The sequence below is a fragment of the Corvus cornix genome, chromosome 1A (genome assembly GCF_000738735.6).
Source record: "Corvus cornix cornix isolate S_Up_H32 chromosome 1A, ASM73873v5, whole genome shotgun sequence".
Classification (NCBI taxonomy): domain Eukaryota; kingdom Metazoa; phylum Chordata; class Aves; order Passeriformes; family Corvidae; genus Corvus; species Corvus cornix.
Window position 1 is genome coordinate 38,594,314 of NC_047057.1, and position 23,880 is coordinate 38,618,193.

The window sequence follows — 23,880 nt, forward strand, 5'->3', positions numbered from 1 at the left end:
GGAAATCTGATTTAAAAAAACCTTGCAAACCATATAGTTTATCCCAAGAGGATTGTTTCCAATTTGAGAATGTTTTCCAGTATTTCTCTTGGGACATCAGCTGCTCCTTAAAAATAATGTCCTAACTTTAATTTGCTCATTTGTGGAGGAAGGTAGAAGGCCCAACAGCTTGTGTCAATGAATATAAACTATAATTTTTATGCAGTTTAGAAGGTACTTGTGCTTCTTCTTAGTCATTGTACCATATATTGTTTTTTCCCCCCCTCTGGCTTTCCTTCCCATTCAAAGCTTTCCATTCACCTGAAAAAATACTAGCTCAGAAAATCCAGGCAGAGTACCACTCTAAACTCATTACTTCAGGGACTTTTTTTTATCCTCTCTCATCCAAACACGAATATACAGAAGAAAAAAATCGGGGGAAATTATCCATGGCCTGGATGCCACAGGCATCGTGTGAATTGTCCCTCTCCCTTGGGAGGAAGGGTTTCTATGCCCACAGAGGGAGCATGTCCCATGATTCTTGGGAAAAATCAGCAAATCTGTGGGAACTCCCAGCAAAGTTGTTCCTGTTTCGCTTTGCTCTTGGAGCCCTGCTGCTTTCCATAGCCCAACTCTGGCCTGTGCTGCTGTTTCTCTCCAAAGGCACGCAGGTATTGCTGCCAGCCTCCATCTCAGGTACAGTCTCTATAGAAAATGAAGCTGTTTGCTGTATTAAATGGCTGTTCTCCCCACTGCCTGCCGAGAGAACTTCACCTGAAGCCTGTTGGCACAGAAGGGGGACAGGCTAAGGGTGCAGTATTGAATCCAACCCTGCTTCAGCTCTGGTCTAAGCCCCTGGCTTGGTCTTTCCTTGGCTTTCCACCCCGCTGTGTTGCAGGATGAGAGTGGCTCTTTAGCCTGGAACTACCAATGCACCCTGCAAGTCACCCCTGTCCTAACTGCATTTGCACAGCTCTTTGTAAAGCTGCATTTCCAAACCTCATTTTCTTTACCTCTTGAATCAATTTCCAAGCTCTTCAGGAATTCATTCTGCTTCCTGGAATGGAAACTCCACTGTCTGCTGACACTTTTGCTCTAAATATCAATGATGTTGAGCTTTGGCATGGTTGCGCATAAATTTTCTTCTGATGGGAAAAAACACGTGCTAATGAGCACCCAGTTGTCCTGAACATTTTGAAGACAAAAATACAGCTGGAGGCAGTTCTGGCACTGTGTTTCTTCTCCATTTCTACATTTTAGTTGAGAACATCTTATACAATGTTTTGTCATATGAAACTATTCAGCTGTATCTATGACTAGTTTGTTCTGGTTCCGTTTTTTCCTGTTAATCACGTTATGCTTTCTCAAGGCTTGTAGAGGGTTTTCTGCGATCCTACTGCACAGACCTGCATGGGATTTTTTTCTTTAAACAATTATGCTTCCCCTGCCCACAGCTTTGGGACTGTACTGCACACCCAATCAATTCTAGTGTTATCCCTGTGGCATTTTTCAAATTTATCAACTTCTAGGTGCTTTACTTTTCATATTTTGATTAGATTACAGAAGCCTTGATTTTATTTTTAAAAGGATTGGCACTGTCCTTCTGTTTGCATTCAGAATAAACCATTGTAGTAAAACCATCCCAAGCTGAATATGTTGTTGATGCTTTTTTTCCTGAAGATCCATACAAATTGAAATTTGTGTGCTGAATTCTCTCCTACCTATGTGGAAAATGATTTTTCATTAGCTACTTACCCCTCTAACATTTTTCATCTTGAAAAACAGTCATTCTCAAGTTCTACCTTTTCCTGACATACTGTCTTTTTGCCACAATATTCTTCTTTTAGTTGTAGTATTTTTTCCTTTTAAAGTTTGCTTTTGTAAAATCTCTTTAACAACTAAGTGCATCTTGTCTACAGTATGTCTGTAACTAGTCATTATTTTAAGAGGGTTCCAGTTACGTGTATATATATGTGCCTCATGGTCCAGATTGCTGTAGAAGCCTTGATATTACATACCATGTCGATTACTTCTTAAGTAACATATTGGCATCTGACTGCAAACTTCAGGAAAACAGAACGTGTCAGCTGGTCCCCCCACACTTTAAAAGCAGTTCATCCAGCTTCCGTTGAGACATTATTGTAAAATCCACAATGCACAATTAGTTGTGAATTGTACATCTTTTTAGCATTCCTGGGTAGACCATTAATGAGGGAATAAATAGCACAATTTTATTTAATCCCACACACTTGTTAAAATGAATTATTAAGCAAGAGACACAAAGCTATTCTGTCTCCTTCAGCAGAGGGACATCTGGGTGCAACATCTTTTCTTCCACATAGATGGATGTGGTCCATCCAGAGATATCTATGGATATAATGTGGTTCTAGATCCCTGTTTACTTGAAAGGAATCAAACTGGCAAAAAACCCAGTGATGTTTACCCATTAAGAGAAATTAATATTTTGGGGTGCAATCTATTTGACTAAAGATAGATATTTACTCTGGAATGAGATAACTATCCAGGGTACATAAAGAGAAATGCTTATTTATTTTCATTGGCATTGCCCTTTATGACCAGGCTAGGCACTTAACAGGCAATTTATCATTGCAGGGCTGTAATATCAGTTCTGTCATCCTTAGTAGTCTCAGTTCTTCAGTGAGACTATTTACATGTTAAAGTATTACTCAGCATGAGTAATGGGGCCAGCACTGAGGTTATGTTGCAAGTAGAGAGGAGAAACATTTCCATTAGCACTAAACTTTATCTCACAAAAATGACTGGAGACTGGCACTTCCCAGAGGCTCCGCTTTCTTTGATTATCATCCCTTCTTCCAGTAATTGATTCCAAGCAGTTCAGCTTCTGTTATTTAGTGGAAGAGAATCTGTCCTTTTCAGACATTTATTCATGAAGTCACAAGAAAGTCTGTGCTTAGGTATCAGGTTTTCTGTGTAGAGTGCAAGCAAACAGATTACTGGGGAGTTGAGGGAGTTAATGTTGCAGAACATGGGAGAATGTTACTCAAGATAGTGCAGTGGTGGAGGGGCTCATGTATGGGGCACAGAAGAATGAGGAGAGGGGCGAATTAGTTAGGATCAGGATACTTCAAAAAATAGGAAGTGGATATACCATCTAATGAGGATAAACTCAGCCACAATCTCTAATGGCCCATCCACTTACTTGAGCTGGACGCCCTGTTCTGATTTTAAATGTTTGTGATGCGTAAACTTATTTAATACTTTCTTGTGAAACAAGAAAAGAAGGAACATGGCTTCAGTTAAGTGATAGATTTGTATTTGGATTAGCATGACAGTTTCACGCTCAGATGAAAGAAAATTGGATTATCATGTGATACCCCATTCTGTGCTCCATTTGGTACCTCTGCTACTCAGTTCTGCACTACAGTGGCACCACTGGGTCTTTCCTACTAAACAGCTGGCATTTGACTGAGCCTAGCTCAACTCCCCAGACTGACAAACAGAAGAAAACCGATCAGGACATGAAAAAGAAACCACAGAAACGTATCTCGTAGGGGTTGTCCCATGGCTGTGAGTTGTCTGGGTCAGGTTTTGCTCTAATACAAGCATGGAGATAGAAACTAGAGAGAGTCAGTAGAAACAAATAATTTAAAACAAATGTACTCGTCGATGTACAAGCATTCACATACATTGATTTCTAGTTTGAAAATATTCTTCTCCAAAATATGGATTTTGTTATAAATATAGGAATATTTCTACATCACTTAATAAATCCTACTGTACAGTTCCTTAAGGACATATGAATAATCATCAAACCTGTGTGTATTGTCTGTGCAAAGGCACAGATCAGCAAAGAATTGGCTTATATCACCTGCATTTATTTTAATAAATTATTTCGTTCTAATACCCTTAATAATAACGTATTATTGTCCTGTTTAGCCTTCCAGTCTGGTAACTCAAATTATATTTTTACAGCATCTTATCTCGTTCTCATTTCTTAACACTCTACCACTGACTCATTGACTACTAAACTTTCTTAGTATATATTAGGTATACCTAAGCCATCATTTTGAAGTTAGCACAATTTTGCATTCTGCATGGAACCTTGGGAAAAGTGATAAGCTTTTCTCAAGTACCAACTAATATTGAAGAAGTCCTGATTCGCCTCCTTTCCATCTTCAAAACCCTGTGTGCAGTGATGTTGAACTCAGTATTAAAAGAGAAATAGACCTCTGTTGGCTTTTTGCTAGCATTTTGCTCTTCACTTGATACTCCTTAATTCATACATAGTGCAGCCACAAAGAACCCTTACAATCCCATCTTGCCTGAAGCATTAACCTACCCAGATCTAATTTCTGTTTGAACTTTGAGTCTTTTGAGGGAGAAGGAGTCTTAACCCTCTGTAACAGAGTTCACCACTGGAGAAGCTACTCCAGCTGTTTCAGTCTTACTGCTAAAATATGTGCCTATTTCTAAGTTAGAATTTCTCTATTTCCTTCTCACAGCCATTAGATCTTTTTATACCCTTGTCTACTATCTTGAAGAATCTACTACCAAAATTACGCTCCCTTCAGAGGAACTGTAGACTGTGATCAAGTGATTCCAGTAGCTTTAACTGTCCTGAACACCCAGGTCTTCCACAGAAAGACTTATTTTGACTGTAGAAGAGTGCAATTACTCTTCTAATAATTAATTTCATTGCAGAATCGTAAAGCATGGTTTGCTCATAGTAAGTGCAGTGTTCATGTGTCCTTCTGTAGCCCCAGCCTTTTCTCAGGAGAGAAGGAAGCCCTCTCCTTTGATAGTTTGCATTATTCAGGCTCCCTTATTTATGCTGCAGATGACTTACGTCTGGCAGGCATTTTATATAGCTCCTACCAGCTCACTCAAGGGGAGCTTGCCTTGATCTACATCATAGTTCAGCTGCCTAAAGCCAAAGAGGTACCTACCCAAATTTTGGTGACAGTACTGTACAAGTTGTTGAAAAGTATGAGCGGGAGATGCCTCAAATGTTGCTTCGTGGTAAGCCTAAACAGAAAAACAGCTGAACTCAGTGAGGGTGCTGCTAATTACCACCTCCACGGAAGAATGCTAGTTCAGTCTCCAAACAGCATCATGGCTCTTGTAATGGATTAAGGACTCACAGTGCTCTTCTTGTAAGCAGGCAAAACTTCCATTGAAAGTGTCATCACCAAGATAGCTCATCAGCACTGTAATGTCCAGGAAAGTTTTGCTTGTGCAAGGAATGCCTGATTAGGTACCAAATGAGTTCTGTTACCTCAGACCAGGAGTTGTGTGAAATGACAATGAGAATTCAACAGAGAGAGGCAAAGCCAATCTGTAATTTATACCAGCACTGTGGCCCCCCTGGACTCTGGCTGCCTGCAGCACTAAGGCAGAGGGCTGCTGTTGAAGGGGCCAGAGTCCTTTCCTGCCAGACAGCTCTGGACCCTGCTGGACCCTGTCAGCCACAGCTCACCAGGGAGGTCAGAGGACAGGAAAACCATGGTGCAGCACCTGCCCCTGGAGTGATGGGTGTAGTTGCCAGGTGGTTGCACAGCATCCAGCCACGCTAGCCCTGTACCTGCTGTGTGCATTTGGCAGCACTCACTGGTCTTGGGAAAACCACCCCACTAACCATTGCTAAGAAATGCTTGCACGATGGTTAATGAGCTGTGGAACAAAGTTAGGTGGAATTTACTCTGCCTTCATGATGTTAAGGAGATGATGCAATAAATACTTTGTACCTTTTTCCATCAGGAATACTTCACAATTGTAGAGGAGTTTTTCTGTAATAGAAATTAAGAATTTTTTTAAATACAAGCTGTAGATGTTGTCTTTTTTTTTTTTTTTCATCTACTCTTACATGTATGGGATTAAAAATTCGTAGAAAATACACTGAACTCTCCTTCTTAGCTCTACCTCTTCTCTTCAATGCTTAGATCCCTATGTGAAGATCCATCTGATGCAGAATGGCAAGAGGCTGAAGAAGAAAAAGACTACAATTAAAAAGAACACTCTGAATCCCTACTACAATGAGTCTTTCAGCTTTGAAGTACCATTTGAGCAAATTCAGGTAATGTCAAACAGTGTTTTGTCTTCCCTCTGCATTCCATTTCTCAGCTCTTATAAATATTTAACAGGAATCTTGTTAATTATCACATGTGCGTGCCTTCATTAGCACCTAGGTGCCAGCCCTGTGCTACATTAGATGAGTGTTACTGCTTCAAGAGGGAAATGATAAAATGTGAAGTACTTATGAAGCTTTGATTCATCAGTGAGAAATGGATAACTGACATTTTCTGTTAACAGAAATGGATTTGGGGGGAAAAAAAATCCACAGGGAGATAGCAAAGGAATGTGCCAGCAAAAAGGTATAGGGATAAAAGAAAAGCCATATGTAGCATTTTTCCCTAAATTATTTGAATAATAAATTGGCATTATCAGTTAAATTTGTGTTCCTTATGCATTTATTTGCCCTGTTTATGAAAGCACTGCAGCACCCCTCTTAAGTAAAACACCTAATTCATACACAGCTTTTTTTCAGTTACTCACTACACTGTGAAAATTTCTTCAGTCATTCCTACATCCCTTGGAAAAAGACATTTGAGAATCTTGGCAGTCAGTACTGCAGTACCTGTTCTCTTAGCACCTCAGGAGAGCCCCAGTAGTTGTCCAGATGGTACTCCCAGAGTTCAGTACCTAAAATTAAGGGCCTCAGAAATCAGCACAGTGAGATGAAAATCACCTACATTAGCAGTGGGAAATACCAGGACAAAGCATAGTGTAATTTTTTTCAGGGACTCAGTTGCCTGTCTTTGAGCTACTGGGAGGCAAATCATCTCTCATGAGAGAGAATTAACTTTTTTTGATGTTAACTAGTCTTTTATCTCAAGAGAGAAGCTTTTTTTAACCATCTCAGGAGCCATGTGGGAAAAGAACTGCATGCTGGCTTCTCACCTGGCCATGGAGCCCCTGGACTGTGGAGATGTTAAGCAATACAACAACTTTTCTGGGTGGAGCTGAGTGGGGAAAGTGTCCTTGGAGAGGCCTCCCAATATAAATGACCATAATTTAAAATGCCTGGGAATACATCCTTTTGTGAATTTTAAGAGAGGTCATGGCATAAGTTAGGTGCCATGCTTTTAAACTTGTAGTTGAAAAGTTTTAATGGGTTTAAATTGCTTGGACAAAACTCTTTGCTTGGAGCCCCCTCTTGATTAGGTGAGAGCATGGTACACATGGTTTTCACATTCTGTATCTTGGATTTGGATAGCAGTTGGGCTGGAGAGAAGCCCAGGAGCCAAGGCCTATCTTTCAAGTAAAACTGTGTGCTTGCATTTTATTGACTTGGTACTAACAAAGATAATAAAACTAGACAAGGTGAAGCATAGGAACAGTGACTTGGATGCATGACTAGTTAATTTAGAATTTCTACTGCATGTACAGGTATCTGTGGACTCTAGGAATCAAAAAGTGGGAAATCTAGTGGGGGCTAATTTCCCTTGATTTTAATGAAAGCTGGTGTGTGGTTGTGAAAGATCTCATAACAAGGATCAAAGACCCAGAGGCAAAAAAAGATTAATCAAATCAAGTGGCAGTTTAGGGAATGAATGTCTTGATTTCCAAATAGGGACAGGATTGAAGAGCTGGAATGGTTACCTCCAAATTACCCTATCAAAGCTTTGGCATGGTTAGGGGCATTCTTGGTACTTGATCATTTTGCCTTCTAATCCCAAGTCATTTTTTGGGGTGGGTATACTTTATTTAGGAAGTATTGTGGTTTAGGTGTTTAAATTTTTGCCTTTTTTTTTTTTTAATAAGTTTTTTGAATGACTTTTTAGCTATCTACTTGACTGTATTGCCCCGATTTTAAATCTGCAATTATGGACTTTGGTCATTTGCCAAAGTATTTTGAGTTAGTTATAAAAGACTATGTTTAGAAGTTACTTCATCATGGATACTGAAGTGATTTCATCATTAGAAAAACATATTTTAAATGGTATTTAGACTTCATATGGTAGGAATCACTGTGACTTTTGTGCAATTCCTATAAAAGTCATTAAACAAACTTTCACAGTCAAAAAATAATGGTTATACAAGTTTTTTGGTTGTTGGAGAATGAAGAGAGGTCATGGAAGGAAAGCAGGTCAATGGCAGTACATCTGTGTAATTTTAAAGGAGCCAAACATTAACATTTTCAACAATTTTAGAGTGATTGGGTTTTGGCTCTTAAGGGAAAGAAAGTGATGTCTTCAAGGGTAATGGGAGAACACCACTGAGAAGTCAAATCCTGTTGCTACGGGCAGATCAGGCACGTGTTTTGCCACATGCAAAAGAGACTGCCTGTGTAGGCAGCGGTGCCTTCAGGCCCTTTCAGTCCAAAGGGCTTAATCACACCGTGGAAACTGCTAATACAAGTGTTTATTAGGAGAGGCAGTGCTTTCTACTAACACCTCTTGGGTTTTGCCATGCAGTTACTCCTTTAATATGCAGTACAAAGGCAAAGAGATACTCACATTTCTCTGTAGGTTTAGTCCAGAGTTCACAAGGGGAGAATCATCTCCAAGTTAATCATCTGAGCTGGCTGTTCTTACATCTTTATAGAGCAAGGAAAAGGGTCTTTCATTTACAGTGCTCATTTTTATCTTACGATTAACATTTTTTTAAAAATCCAGTAATAACTAACCCCCAAGCTTCTAGGTACAGCAGGCAAGCTTTTTTTTGTAGCTCAAAAAAATAGTCTCATGCTTACTTTTTATATCTGTGATTGTACCATGCATCTAAAACATAAGTGTTCATTTGGGGAGGTACCATTAAAAGTGAGTGTATTGCAAACAGCAACACTGAAACATAATTCTGGCACCTAGAAATACTTGCTTTGGGTTATTGCCTTTTATCATGAGTGCTCTGGGGAGGGAAAACCTTGAGTTTGATGCATACTTTTGTCATTAACAATTATATAAATACTTTAGTGCCTGTTGGAATCATCTCCTTCTGTGGCTCACTGAATTGTACAATCCTGTAAGGAAATGGACTTCATAAAATAAACCTCATGACCCTGGTCTTGCTACTTTAAAAGATAATCCTATTACAAGCCCTGAAATTAATTATTCTAGTAAGAGGTCCAGATTGTAGATATATTTAAAGCTTGAAATTTAAAAACGTAATTCTAGAGAACAGAAGATTTTTCTGAAAATGTGTTCCGGGGCATTTCTTCTATTCAGGAAGCTCACACTGGAATCAGGAAAAGAACTGTATGTTCATCTTTAACAATAAAGCTCTATAAGGAGAAGTGTTTACAATTTAGTAAAATCAGCCCAAGACTGTGAAAGTCTTAGGTGCTGTTGGGAAAGAACACCACTCAACTGAAGGAATAGCTGTTTATGCTCTTTGACAAATATTAAAGACCTAAAGGAGAGGAATTGTGTGTATGTGCACACAGCTACAAACATAAATGCCTGGCTCAAACACCTCCCAGTGTGCCCCAGCCTAAATGGATGGAAAATTGTCTATGAGCTGTGACAGATGGGCTCGCACAGACTGTGTGGGACTTGTTTAACCCTGTTTGCCAGAGGTCACCATTCCTACAGAACTGGCACTCCAGCATCAGCTCAGTCATAGGCAGTGCCAGTGTGTCAGAGCCCTGAGACAGTGGGGGTTTATACGTCCGTTCCAACCCCCTTAAGCAGCCAGCCTGTTTTCTAGACCTCCCTATAAATACACAGAATATACACAGTATACACACATGCTTGTATGTCTGCACAAGTGCACACACACATGCACAGAGATGAGAACACATATGTTTGTGTGTATGTATATAATTACCATAAAGGCTATCTTCTGAATGTGTCTGAAAATACCTGACTAGCATGCTGGATGGCTGGGTAAGAGATGTTCAGAAGTAGAAAAGCAACTAACAGAATAGAGTACAGCATTGCAAACGTAACAGCTAAAGTTCAGAAATGTCTCTAACTTATTTACTTAAATAATAAGGGTGTAAAATTACACAAGTTTTGAATTAACTTACCTGTAAGTTATTAATCTGTTAAAGGAAAAACAACCTCGATTTCCATATGCAGCTATTCAGTGCAAGGGGGCAAGCTTCAAGCTAACAGGGAGGTTGTAAACGTAATTTTATTTGGAAGGCTCACAAGAAGCAACGACAAAAGTTTGAATTTGCTTCTCATTAGGGAAATCTACTCCAGCTGTCACACACTTCCCCCTTCATGACTTCTCCATGGCTGGCTGTCCTCACATTCATCCCTGCCAACCTTCCCCTTACTGTCATGTTCACTGCTCTTTCTCTGTCTCATTACAGAAAGTGCAAATTGTTGTGACTGTTTTGGACTATGACAAGATTGGCAAGAACGATGCCATCGGGAAAGTCTTTGTGGGCTACAACAGCACCGGCGCGGAGCTGCGGCACTGGTCAGACATGCTGGCCAACCCCCGGCGGCCCATTGCACAGTGGCACACCCTACAGCCTGAGGAGGAGGTAGATGCCATGCTGGCAGTCAAGAAGTAAATTAAATTAAATTAAATTAAAATAAATTAAATTATGAAGAAGAAAAAGAAGAAGATGAAGAAGCCTTTCTGCATTTGCCCACATAGTGCTCTTTAGCCAGTATCTGTAAATACCTCAGTAATATGGGTCCTTTCATTTCCAGCCATGTGTTCCTGACACAGATCAGTTGTACTTTTAAATTCCCATTTTAATTTGCACAAATTTAAATGTAGAGAGCCTTTTAAAGGCGCTTCATTTCACCACTGCCCGCCCCAGAACTACTCTTCTTTTAAGCAATATGATGTGTAGATAGAGCATGACAGAAATTATTTATTGTATCACACAGTTGTATATATACACCAGTATGCTGAGAATTTATTTCTAGTTTGTGTATTTGTATGTTGTAAGCGTTTCCTAATCTGTGTATATCTAGATGTTTTTAATAAGATGTTCTATTTTAAATTATGTAAATTGACTGAGATATAGGAGAGCTGATACTATATTATAGGGTAACTATTGTATCGTCTGCATTCCAGAAAAAAAAATATCCAACTTGTAAGGCACTAGTAGTGTTACACTGACATCTTAAAGGACAACTTAAATCTGAGCTTTCAACTGGACCATACTAATAACACACTTCACGTCCACAGTGAATCTTGGAGGGGCAAATCCAATTGGGTAGACTTCTTTCACAGGCAACTTAGCATGATTTGAGCAGTTCCATGGCTGACCTCATGGAGATGTAGCCAGAAGCCAGGATATAATTTTTTTGTATATATTCCAAAGCAAACACATAACAGACTGAAATGGCTTTAGACTGAAAGTTGAGGAAGCAGTTCCATAGGAGGCAACACTTTCATCTAACATACAAAGACAAACCACTGCAGAAGTTGTGCAGGGAGGGGGAAGAGGGAGATGCAGCAGTAGTAAAATGCTGCCATGAAAACAAGAGTAGCTCTCCATTATCACCTTTATACAAAATTTGCATACTGTGAATTCCATTCATGATTTCACATTATAATGAGTTTGCACATTAGACTTTGTAACAAAATATTTTATGATACTAACTCAGATTAGAAGGAATGCAGAATATTTTTTAGACACAGCCGTGTGAGTTTATTATACAAAATAGTTTCATGGTAAACAGACGGTATTGTAATCCCATCAGAAGATGACAAAATTTAGCCATAGTTCTAAATGCACTTCAAAGTAAGCCAAAAGAGAACAGCTAGTGACCTTTTATATACTATTTATACTTAAGTTTTAATTTGTCCTTTAAAAAAAAAGTGAAAACAAAGAACAAGTTCTAGAAAACTGAAGCAACCTCTTCTGTATACTAGATGCTCGTTTCAGGAGGAGTTTTTAAATGTTTTAAATGTTACTGTGTAGTAAATGGCACTATTATGAAGCTATTAGTCATTCCATAAGAGTCTTGAAAGACTGCTCTGTGTATCACTGTGACTGCCGTGTGTGCTTAGAAATGTAGTTTTCTCAGTGGATAGCAATCAATTTATTCCGTAGTGATATTGTAACAATACTGCCATTCCCTTCTACTGTACTGCCGAAGGAACGCATAGCACAAGCAGTTCCAGTTATTACGGACCAATGTAGAACTGGAGAGCTATGCAGGGGACAAGGATGCTCTAGTGAATGGGTTGACCACGCAGCATTTTGTCAAGCCCTGTGCAATACTCTACATTTCCAACCACCCTCCCCACTGCTGCTTTCCCCTAGAGTCATCTTACAGCTCCCCAGCATGGCACCTCCGCTGTACCATCTCATCAAGTCATTCAGGGCATCACTTCTAGCTCATGTACCGTCCTTGGAGGCCCCTCGCTTATCTTTCCAAGCTGTGAATATATTTATAATGCTTTGAAGAGTTCATTATTTTCAGTAATGCAAACTACCCTAGAAATATGGAAATGCTATTGCTTTTGGAGGGAGGCATGAGAATTAACCATTAATGTTCTTATCAATCTTCTGTATCTAAGAGAAACTACTGAAACAACAAAGATGAATGTATTCGGGGAACTGTGCACTGAAAACTAAATTCCACAGCCTCCCTCAAGGCTCTGCTTCTGGGAGAGGTGTGACAGTAGTCAGTGGTCAGTGCAGGGATGGCCAAGCACCCCTGTTTTACAGTACTTTGAGGGTAAAAGCAGCAGCAAAGTCCTGGGAGGAGAATACAAGCCTGTATCTCTCCCCACCTCCAAAAGTGAGAATAGCAAGATCCATTTTCTTTCATTTTTACATGAAACATAGAAAAAACACAAGCGAGACATTTTCTGATAGAAACAGGCACATACATGCAAAGCATCAAGCTGGAATATTTTAAAATCTTATCCTTAAGGACCAAACCCCACCAAAGAGAAGAAGTAGACAGTCAGCTTTCCAGCCTAAGAGCTTCAAGGTCTCCAGCTTTCAGTTATTCATTCAGGATAGCTGCAGGTTCGAAGTGCCAGGACTTGACTCATTGTGTTAAGGTATTCTTAATGCTTTCTCTTCCTACACTGCCAGACTGAACGTCACCCTAGAACTGGTTTGTAAGGTACAATGATTCTCAAAGACTGAACCTGCCATGTGACCAAGATGACATTTCTCATCCTCAAAGAAGCCACATGTACCTTTCTGACAAAGCTGTGTGAAGTATTAGAATCTGATGCTGTAGAAAGATCCTAGTTGCCTTTGTGTATATTTACTGCCTGCTTGAGTGTTTCTCTGTGTGGGTTTTCTCTGTATCTTGTAGAAATGTTTGGGGTGTTTTATCCTGCCATATCGCTCGTGGCCCGCGAGCTGACAACTTTAGCCGTATTTTACCTTCATTTTTGATGAGGTGGTTTATATTTTGTTTCACTTTGTGTAGTGACTTCCCACAGTAGAGTTTTCCAATTGTCGTTAAAATAACATACATATTACACAGATATTCAATAAAAATGTTTTATTTCCTGTTGATGTTCTGGCATTTCTCTTTTGATCTAAAATTTTGAAAAGACATTTCACTCCAGGACTTTCACACAATCACATATTTTGAAGTGTCACAAGTGACAGAGCACAGCACGTTTCGAGGGGCTGTGAAAAGCTGCTTTCATCAGTAAGAAGTCACAGCCAGCAGCGCTCCAGTAGATGAATTCTGCACTTCTATTGCAGATGAAGCACTATTACCTTGTTTACCCAGGAGCCTGATTATTTGCCTCGAAAACCATCATCCTCTATCAAAACATGACCATGACAAAAACTCCCAAGTACTTGCCTACACATCAGTACTCTTGCACACAATTGTGCTAAAGCTGTGGTTGAAGTTTTCACTTAGAGAGAGATAGGATATTTTAACATCCAAGCACTAAGCTGACCATAAAATTAAACCTGTTGTAGACTAAAGATCATTAAATAAGTGCTTAAAATAAGAGGGAAAAGGGGCAGCAGGGAGAAGGTATTGCAGGTTCTATATGCACCAGCCGTTTTTACAGCTCTCAAGAATACCAAGAAGACATCTTTGTCAATCAAAACCAGTTCTTTCAACAGGATAATCAGTTAAAGTCAGTCATTACAACTAATGTAAGGAAAAATGCTTCATATAATAGCTGTTATATTAAGTGGGGAAAGCAGCAAAAATTACCAATTTTATTCAGCTCATTTAACCTCTAATCAACTGTCAAGAAAAACATTCTTCCCAACTGTCAGACTGTTACCAAAGCAAAGTATCTGTCTCTCCATCACTTTTCACATCCTGAGTCAATGAAAGTTAATTGCCTGTTGGTTATGCAAAACAAGAATTAAAACATTTTATTTTTGATTACTCTAATAGCCTTTTTTTATTTATTTATGCTTTAACATTTCTACTCCAGGCTGCCAGTTTAGTTTCACACATTCTGACCTGCCTTTCAGAACATGAACCTACCAATACATGTCCAGCCCCAATTTTCAGTATCAGTTCAAGCACTGTTGTTAATCCAGGCATTAAAGAAAGCATGAAAAAGGGGTCTTCTTGACATACCACCAACATTTTTAAGCAGTCTCCATAACCTTTGCTGTATAAGCATTAAATCTTTATCTTCAATATAGAGAATACTTTTAATACTGCATCAAAAAAGTAGTTCCAAAAGCATATGACAAACTGGTACAAAGGACACTGTGTACTACTTTGTGACCAACACCTGCAGCAACACTTGCAGACACAAAAGCCATACAAAGAGATGTATGTCAAGATTATGCTGTGTTCAAGATAAAAAAGGAAGTTCTACAAACTAGGGGATGATCTGGATGTCCTTCATGGAGCTTATAAAGAGGCCAAATAAACTGAGGAAGTGAAGATAGCTCTTCCATGCTTCTGGGGTGAAGGTGGAGGGTACAGCTAGTACAGTCTTTTTGTTCTATGCATGCACTGTGTGATAACATGCTGAGATTTTGAACAGCCATTTAGCCAAAAAAAAATACACCTACCTTGCCAAATGAAGAGTTTCATCTTCTGACAGAACCAATCTCATCAGTTTGACAGCTCACATTTAATTTCAGATCTTTGTATACTGTCTTATTACTTACAACAAAGAGAGCAAGCACACAGTAGGTGGTGATACACTGATGCTATACTACCAAACGGAGCTGACATAGTTTTCTTCATAAACAAAAGACCAATGCACAAAAGTGGCAAAATAGTCTCTGCTCCCCTAATGAAGACTACGCCAAAGTCCTGCACAGACCTAAGCTTGCTTGCATTTCCCCTGACCCCAGGGACAGTTATCCATTGTGTTCACAAACACGTACCTTAGCCTAGAAGGTTTAAGGGCTTTCCTAAGAAGGAGCAGTGCCCACTGGCACCAAGAATTTGTTCCAAAACCACGACATGGATCTGTCATTGAAGAGTTCCAGATTGAGCTCAATCTATATTTGTCTTCTCCCTTGGACCATTCATTACACGGAGGAGGATTCCTGGCTGTTAATCCTGATGGAAAGCCTGACAGGTTGGAACCCAGAATGCAACACTGAAGTCATTTATTTCACACTTAGTCAGAAACATTCTCATCCACTTGTTGTGGTGAAAGACAGACTGAGCCTCAGTAAGTTGCATCCTGCTCAGAATGGCTCGAAATGTTCACGAAACTGCCCAGGATGTTTTTTTTCTTCATGGCACCCTTTTTGTTTTTTCCTGTAACAGTCAGACTCGAAGCATCTTTTATACATTTTCTTCTTTCAAATACAAGGTTGCCTCTATTGTTTAACTCAGTTTTAAGAATTCTAAAACCAGTTCTCCAAAATAAATAATAAGTGGCTAAATTGTTAATTGGCTTTAACTCCCTGCTTCATCAAACTTCTTAGTTTCACTTACTCCTCTCCAGCTATACACTGTGATCTGACACTGATTAATAGATAAAAGCTCTGATGGAAGGCTATCAAGGAAATTAAGTAATCAGAGTGACTCACAGAGTCCTTTTCAAGGATTAAATGAAGATTAAATGGTCAAATTTCAACATAGTGTATGATTAAGGGTGAGGTGCTAAAGAGGTTCAGTGCTGCAGATGAACATTTATTAGTGATCTAGAAAACAGATGAATGAGTTGACAAAATTTGCCTGTGGCGTAAAATTGTTTCAGCTGGAACAAATGTAAATTATGAGGCCATCTCTAATTTCATATCTTGAGAATCAAGTACCCAAACAGGCACTTCAACTCAAATGTTACTGATCACCCAATATTTTTGAGAAATTTCTGAGCAGTAGTACAAAGAATGTCTCTAAAGATGGTCTCGAATGAGAAGGTAAGAGAGCTAGTCAAGCCACTAAGACAAATGAAGGCAGAACCTCTTTTTTTGTACAAGAATTACTTCCAGAAAAATAGATTTGTCTTCTCAGTAGTCTCTAAAAAGTTAATGAAAGCTTATGATTAACTGGGAGTACACAAAGGATGTTCAAATTACAATCTTCATATACATATTTAGCCTTCATATATGTTATTTGGAATATGTTTGTTTGTAGACATAACTTCACACATGGACAGAACATGCTCTGTGTCCCAGCACAGCACTTGTACAGATGCCCAGATGCTTCCTGACTTCAGTGTGGGACTGCTGCCACTGAGACATCACACCCTCCATGCAAATGTCTCAAAGTGCTTTTCAAAGATCAGACTAAACCTTGGAAAATACCTATTGGAAAACTGGAAAATACTATCCCATTAAGAGCTGTCATATGGTCTGGTGCAGTGTAAAGATTTTTCCGGGGCAGCCGAATCAGGGAAGTCTTTGTAGTTAAAACACGGGGTATAAAAAGATTTGAGGGAGTCCTTGGCAGAAAGAAATTTTGAAAAGTACATCTAAAAAGACCCAGTCTTGAGGGAAACAAAGACATTTATGGAGACAATATAAATGAACAGCAAAAAAACCCCTGTAGGGCTAATGAGTAAAAATGTATCCTAGCTATCCAGAGTTCTACTGTACTACAGAAAAAATACATAGATTTGTACCAGAGCAAAGATGAGTCCTGCCTAAGTCACATACTGCTTTGTGTTGGAGCCTTCCAAGTCTCCGAAATAAAAACCTGAGAAGATTCAGGTTATCGTTGCTGCTTTGCTCCATGCTTCCAAAAAGAGCATTTTTCCTAACACAAAGAATTAGCTCTCCTACTCCAGCCCAGTCATGAGGAGAATTGGTTAATGCTCTCGCTCCTTGGATTTAACACAAACAAATAGCTGCCTGAAAGGTTTGAGCACCGTGACCATAATTAAATCTGCAGTATTTAGTAATGCAATGACAGCAAGCAAGAAAGCAGGCACGCTTCTCCAATTGACGTTTTTTGAAATACAGATAACACAGAGGAATAAACTGGCAAAAATACAGGAAGAAAAAGAAATCGCTTTGCAAATCAGGGGACCAAATCTCTCCCTCTTGCCATAGAGCCCCAATCCACAAAGTCTTAAATGTTTTTGTCTTCCCCCATGTCACTGTTCTGTCAATAGAGCCCCAAGATCTCTTCTAACTGAACTTTTGGTCCCAGTTTGCTACTGTGTTGTATTTACTGTGTTCCCTAATCCAGCTGAGTACAAGCTGTTCCCTTGTTGATTGTTCTCATGCTTCCCTTGCTGCACTTCTGCCTAGCCAACTTTCTAAAGTTTATATAACTACTCTGCAACAATCTCCCAGGAACATGGGTTCCGGGAAAAATGCTGAGTTCCAAAAGCCTCTTCAACCAGTTAATACTTGTTTCAGAATATAAACTACAAAGATGCTACAGTGTTTCATTCACTTCCCACAGCACAAAACCTATGTTCTGTACCTATGCCATGTATATTTTTTCTTGATCATATTCTATAACTTATTAGCAATGATGAGTCACACCAGCACTCCAAAGTGCAGCAGCACTTTTAATGGAGAAGAAATATGATGGACTGTGTGAAGCCAAGGGCTTTTTTTTTTCCTGCACCAGAAATTATAAATCACTTCCAACCATGACTTTCATCATCAGCTTCCACCACAACTTTCATCATGTCAAGTGCCTTCACAAAACCTCCTGTAACCTTTTCCCTAAGAGAGTGAGGACGTGCTCTCTGCCTAGCACCCTAACAGAAACCCACTGCATTATAACTCAGGCAGCTGAACAATCAGTATGGGCTTCACATGAGCCTCACCAGTCTCCTCCCAGCCTTTTTTGAAGTTGGCAGCACTAATACTTATCTGATTACATGCTAAGAGGACTGTCCCTGCTCATGACCTCACTTAGGCTGGTTTACTGACATTCTCTTTTTAAGGCATCTCATGAGGAGCAAACTTTTGTTCAGACCACTATCCCATGCCCACTCTTAGTTATCTTAAAGAAAAATTTACATGATACAGAATAGACAGCAAACATTAAGCAGAATGTCAATACAAGTGACACAGAAGTCCACTGCAATCTAAACTTTAAAATGCATTGAAAGAATTAGCAACTTAAAAGCATTATCAAGCAACTCCTTCATTCTCCTGCCAGCCTGGATAATGGTTTTATAATGTCTTCACTCTTTTGTATGTGTGTGCATTCATTATCTCCTGGGTGACAGCTCCATAAATCCTCTTGCACTCTTGATATGTTCAAGGATAGATGAGGAGCTCCTTCATGACAAAATATTTCACATCCCCACACAATTACACAGCATTAGCAGCTGCTAAACACAGGTATGCACTGGCACTCTGTATTCCCCAGTACCTCAGGTTAGGTCTCCTCCACGTGTAAGCAGTAACACACCATTCCTTGATGAGTGCATTACATGGCATATACCACATTCCTCTTTCGTTTATACCCACACTGTTGCCTTGTTCACTTTTCCTAGGGTTTGTTGCACACACACTTCTGGTCCACAATCTGAACATCTGAGAATTACTACACTGAAAATGCCAGCTATTTAAATTCTGAAGCCACAGCAAACGGCTTAAAGATCAATAGCTTTTAACACTGCAAATCTGAAATTATCATTGACATAATTTGATAAATATATTATGATCAGCCAAATAATCTTACTCAAAAGCATCTGGATCTTTATTTCCTTAAAGATTGCTATACTCTTCCTTAAATTTAAAAAAAAAATTTAAAAAAAAGAGAGAGAGAGAAGATTAATGTCATTTCCTGATCATCTCATTAACAATATGTTTCTCATATAGTAGAACAGCCACTTACTGTGACATGGTTTGCAGAGCTAGGTAATTTTCAAAATCCTGCAAGAATTGTATCCTTTTCATCTGAAGTACTTGGAACATAATGAAAACATTTGATCCTGTTAATTATCTAAAACAGTTACCCATGGAGTGAATTTGGTCTTATTAGCAGCAACATGGTCTCTTCCTTGTCATGCAACATGATTCAACATGTCTGGTAACACAGCCACAGGGTACTTATCAAGGGGGGAAAAAAATCCTGCATTGGAAATTACTGATCTGGATAATACCACAAAATAACTGATTCATAACACCTGGCTCCCAGAGATTGCCTGGAGAATACTGTCCAGACTTGGCCCAAGGTGTAATAACAGAAATCAAAGACTTTTTAAGGAGCAGTGACCTATTTCCTTAGTTCGCAGATACAGGCAGGCAGTTTTCCCATGTTTAAAAAGTACAGTGTGTGTAGCAAAGACAATAAAGTCAGGTCTTCACCAGACTTTGCAGGATGAAAAAAAGGAAGGTCCTGACAAGGAGCAGCTGACTTCAGCTTGTACAGAACTGGATTTTGCATCAGCCCTTTTTGCATCCCCTTCCTCCCCATTTGGCCTAAAAGGCATTCAAGAGAGGGAGGTCAGAAGTTTACTGGTAAACACAACAGCAAGGAGCCAGAGTATCTGTACTGTAAGGATGTCCAGCATCCTTCTCTCTAAGTTGAAGAGATACAGATTTGATGGATAGACTGTTAGGTGGATGAGGAATTGGTTGGATGACCACATCCAGAGGGTAGTGGTCAGCAGCTCAATATCCAAATGGAGATCAGTGACAAGGAGTGACCCTCCAGGGTCTGTACTGGGACCAGTACAGGTTAATATCTTCATCAATGACATAGACAGAGGGATTGAGTGCACCCTCAGCAAGTTTGCAGAGAGCACCAAGCTGAGTGGTGCAGTGGGCACAACTGAGGGATGGGATGCTGTCCACAGGGACTGGACAAGCTGGAGGAATGAGCCCAAGGGCACCTCATGAGGTTCAGCAAGGCCAAGTGCAAGGTGCTGCACCTGGGCTGGGCAATCTCCAGCCACAATACAAGCTGAGGGATGGAGGAATTGAGAGCAGCCCTGCTAAGAAGGAATTGGGGATAGTGATGGATGAGAAGCTGGACATGAGCTGGCAATGTGCACTCACAGCCCAGAAAGCCAACTGTGTCCTTGGCTGCAGCCAAAGCAGTGTGGCCAGCAGGGTGAGGGAGGGGATTCTGCCAGCTGTGGTGAGACCCCACCTGCAGTGCTGCATCCAGCTCTGGGGTCCCCAGCATAGGAAGGACATGGATCTGCCAGAGTGAGTCCAGAGGAGGTCACCAAGATGATTACAAGGATGAAGCACCTCTCCTATGAGGAAAGGCTGAGAGGTTTGGGATTGTTCAGCCTGGATAAGAGAATGCTATGGGGTGACCTAATTGTGACTTTTTAATATTTGAGGGACTTACAAGAAAGATGAGGACAGACTTACTAGCAGGGCCTGTTGCAATTGGACAGGGTAGTGGTTTTAAACTGAAAGAGGGTAGATTCAGACAAGATGCAAGGAAGAAAATTCTTTACAATGAGGGTCTTGAAACATTGGAACAGGTTGTCCAGGGAGATGGTAGATACCTGATCCCCAAGAACATTCAAGGTCAGCTTGGACCCCATGCCCTCATTGCAGGGCAGTCAGATTAGATGACCTTTAAAGGTCCCTTCCAACCCAATCTATTCTTTGATTAGTCTCAACAGTCCCATGATTCCATCAGCCACTATCTCTCATCCCTCAAGCTTCTCACCTTTATCAGTCAGCATCAGTTGATACAAAGATGGCAAATCCATCTTCTGTGCTGTTTTTGTCAATAAAAATTGGAGGAAACACTGCCTTTGTCTATATCCCACAGTTGGATGTATTGTCTCTTCAGCTTTACAGTCCACAGGTGCATTTTTGAAATCTTCTCTGAGTCCAACCACAGCTGCAGCTGGTTTTTGGTCAGGTTTACTATCTTAGTTAATTGAACTCCTTGAGTGCTTAGAAGCTAATTAAGTACTTAATGGCCTGACTGGCAGAATGCTACATTGTGATGATCAGGTTTTACTTCTCACTGGCCTTTTTTTGGGAATCCTACAAAACTCATGTGTCTGCTCCCTCTGTTCCATGTCAGTAGGAAACTAAAATCTTTGGCTCTTTGAGAATTTGAGGAAAACAGTTTTGTAGGTAATATGTAGCAGAGCCACACATTAACAAGGCCAGTAATTCCCTAATTAGGAACTTATATAACTTATTTTCAATGTGTTGTATAAACATTGCCCATCATATCTAAAGAATTATTTTGGTAATGAGGTTGTAAGCATTGTTATACTTCTTCTGTTGGCACAACTGAATGCCACTTACCTGACCTCAGGTCACACAGGGCTGCAGCAGTGATTCGAGTTTTGATCCTGACACAGCTCAAACCTCAAGAATATCTGGATACTCTCACTCAGCTGTAAAGCATCAGTGAGGATTTTTTAGAGATTTCACCAAGCTGCTTGCACATTGTCTTGTGGGTAATTACAGTAGAAACTAGTCACCATTACTCAGTGTTGCAATACATGCCACCACACATTTCTACCTGTAAATGAAACCAGATAGTTTTGAAAACCAACCACTGTTTCCCACAAGAAACACATCCCCAGTAAGGTTTGTGCCATGGTAAAGAAAAGCTATGCCATGTACATACACGCCCTTCATTGCTCACTCAAGATGGATTAAGGTGAGATGCCTCTATGATTTCTGGATCTAGAGCATTGCAAAGCTAGACTGATGAATTTTCTCTCCTTCACTTCCAGCTGTCAAGCTTCAACTTTTTTTCACTAAAGAGTATTATTTCCTTATGCTTAAATTGTTTTTCCACATTCCCTTCTCATAGTGCAGCTGTAGCTCCACTTTGTGGAAGATGAGGAAAGCAGAGAGCAACCCAGGTGTGTTAACTGCAGGGGTGTGCGGAGTTTCTGAACCTGGCAGGTGTATAAAACACGTGGTCTTCAGAATCAGCCAGTAACAATTAGTGAGGACTAAGACCATTTCTCACTCATCTCAGAAGTCACTCAAATCAACACCTTGCTGTATTTCTTCCTCCTACCCAGCTGTAAATATACAAAAAACTATAAAATACTGCATGTAAAAAACTGAAGAGAAATTTATTTCCTGTATATCTACATATGCAGTCATGGAAACTGCCTGACTACAGATTCATCTTTCATAAAGAAGGTGGAAGATTTTTCAATCTGCTCAGGATGCTGTTGAACAGTTGGAGAGAAATTAGTGTACTACGATTCTCAGGAAATTCTCTGGTTCTAGAGTTCATGCTGGAGCTGAACTGACGTGGTTTTGAGTGTCCAGGGGCTACAGTTATGAGTCTTTTTAAAGGTATTAAATCATTAATAAGAATACTTCAATTATATTTACAAATTGTTTTTAAAATCTGTTTTCCATACAAAGGGACTGGATTTCTGACAGGGCTACCTACTGACTGCACAGAACTAAAATGACTTGTCCAGGAAGGCAATTTGGAATAGACTTTCTTTAGAAAATGCTGATACTTCTGGATGTTGAAAAAAGAGGATCACTTTCTAGTGAGGGTGTGGATTTGGCTTAAGACATCTGACTATTGGTATCCACATACAGTTATCTGTAAGTGTAGCTGCTGCTTAATTCCAAGTATACAGAGCAGAAATTTGATCAATGAAACAATTCCATGCACAAGGCAGTGGGTTTGTGCATTAGGGAGTAGCATCATTCTCTAAATGAGCTCCAGTGACTACATTGGAATTCAGGCACCACCAGACACCTCTAAGTGGGCACCTCAGTTTAATGCCAGTTGCAAAATAAATCTCTGCCAAACCATTCAGAGCTGCCCTCTGACAAGCTGGCCCTGCACAGGACAAAGCACTGCTCTGGCACTTAGGTCTAAAGTGACTGTGCAGGGGTTTATGAACCCCTCTCAGTGCTGGCCCCATTCTACACTTCAGCACAGCATGCTCTCTTAATTTGAAGTTCATGTAATGTCAGACTGTGGCAAGAGCTGTAAAGCCTCGCTAAGTGCTGGTCACATCAATCTGATCAAAACCACATCATAGTAACACAAAGAGAGAGGAGATGGATTATCCTTTTAGTAGGTGAGGGCATTATCTCAGCTTTGGATTTTAGAGCCAATGTTTTTAATGCTTTGTAGGTTGTACTCAAACCAGACCAGCACAAAAAAAGTGAAAACAGACAAGGTTATTTGAAATGCTCACCCACAACTCTGTTGTCTCAATTAGTTTCATTTCAGGGAAGACCTTGTCTTAAGAGAAAACCTCAGGTTTCTGTGAGAAGCAGAAGATAGGTGTTTTTTGAACAATTTTCACAAGGCATTTGAAAACTTTCAGGGAGGCAAATAGTAAGGGAAAAAAGAGAAAGTTTTTCATATGACATGGAAAGTGCCTGGAAGGGTACTTGTACTGTATATGGAGCGCTGAAGACGACATGTAACATCAAAGGATGGACACTGTGCAGCAGCACCACAGGTAGTTCTATCCACTCAGGCTAACACACGCAGGGAGAACACTCAAAAATTAATAGTGGCGCAAAGGAAGAATGAGGCTGGATACTTCACTTACGTAAAATTATGGGAAAGCTCTTGCAGGACAGTGCCAGCAGTCCTGAAGCTTTCTCATACTGCAGGACAGCACTGGCACTGGTGGCAACAGGGAACCACACAAAGCTCTGGCTGGGACTGCCTGCTCAAGAAGTCA

General features: G+C 40.0%; 1 protein-coding gene across 6 annotated transcripts in view; it reads left to right on the forward strand.

Annotated features, from left to right (window-relative positions):
• The window catches only part of SYT1 (synaptotagmin 1), a 339,414-nt gene extending 325,997 nt beyond the window's left edge, over positions 1-13,417 (forward strand). For all 6 annotated transcript variants that reach the window (XM_039570748.1, XM_039570747.1, XM_039570745.1 and 3 more), the window contains 2 exons: positions 5,901-6,034; positions 10,280-13,417. In XM_039570748.1, the coding sequence (XP_039426682.1) occupies positions 5,901-6,034; positions 10,280-10,486 (341 nt within the window). In that variant the 3' untranslated portion in view covers positions 10,487-13,417. The remainder of the gene's footprint in view (positions 1-5,900; positions 6,035-10,279) is intronic.
• The last annotated feature ends 10,463 nt before the right edge of the window (positions 13,418-23,880 follow it).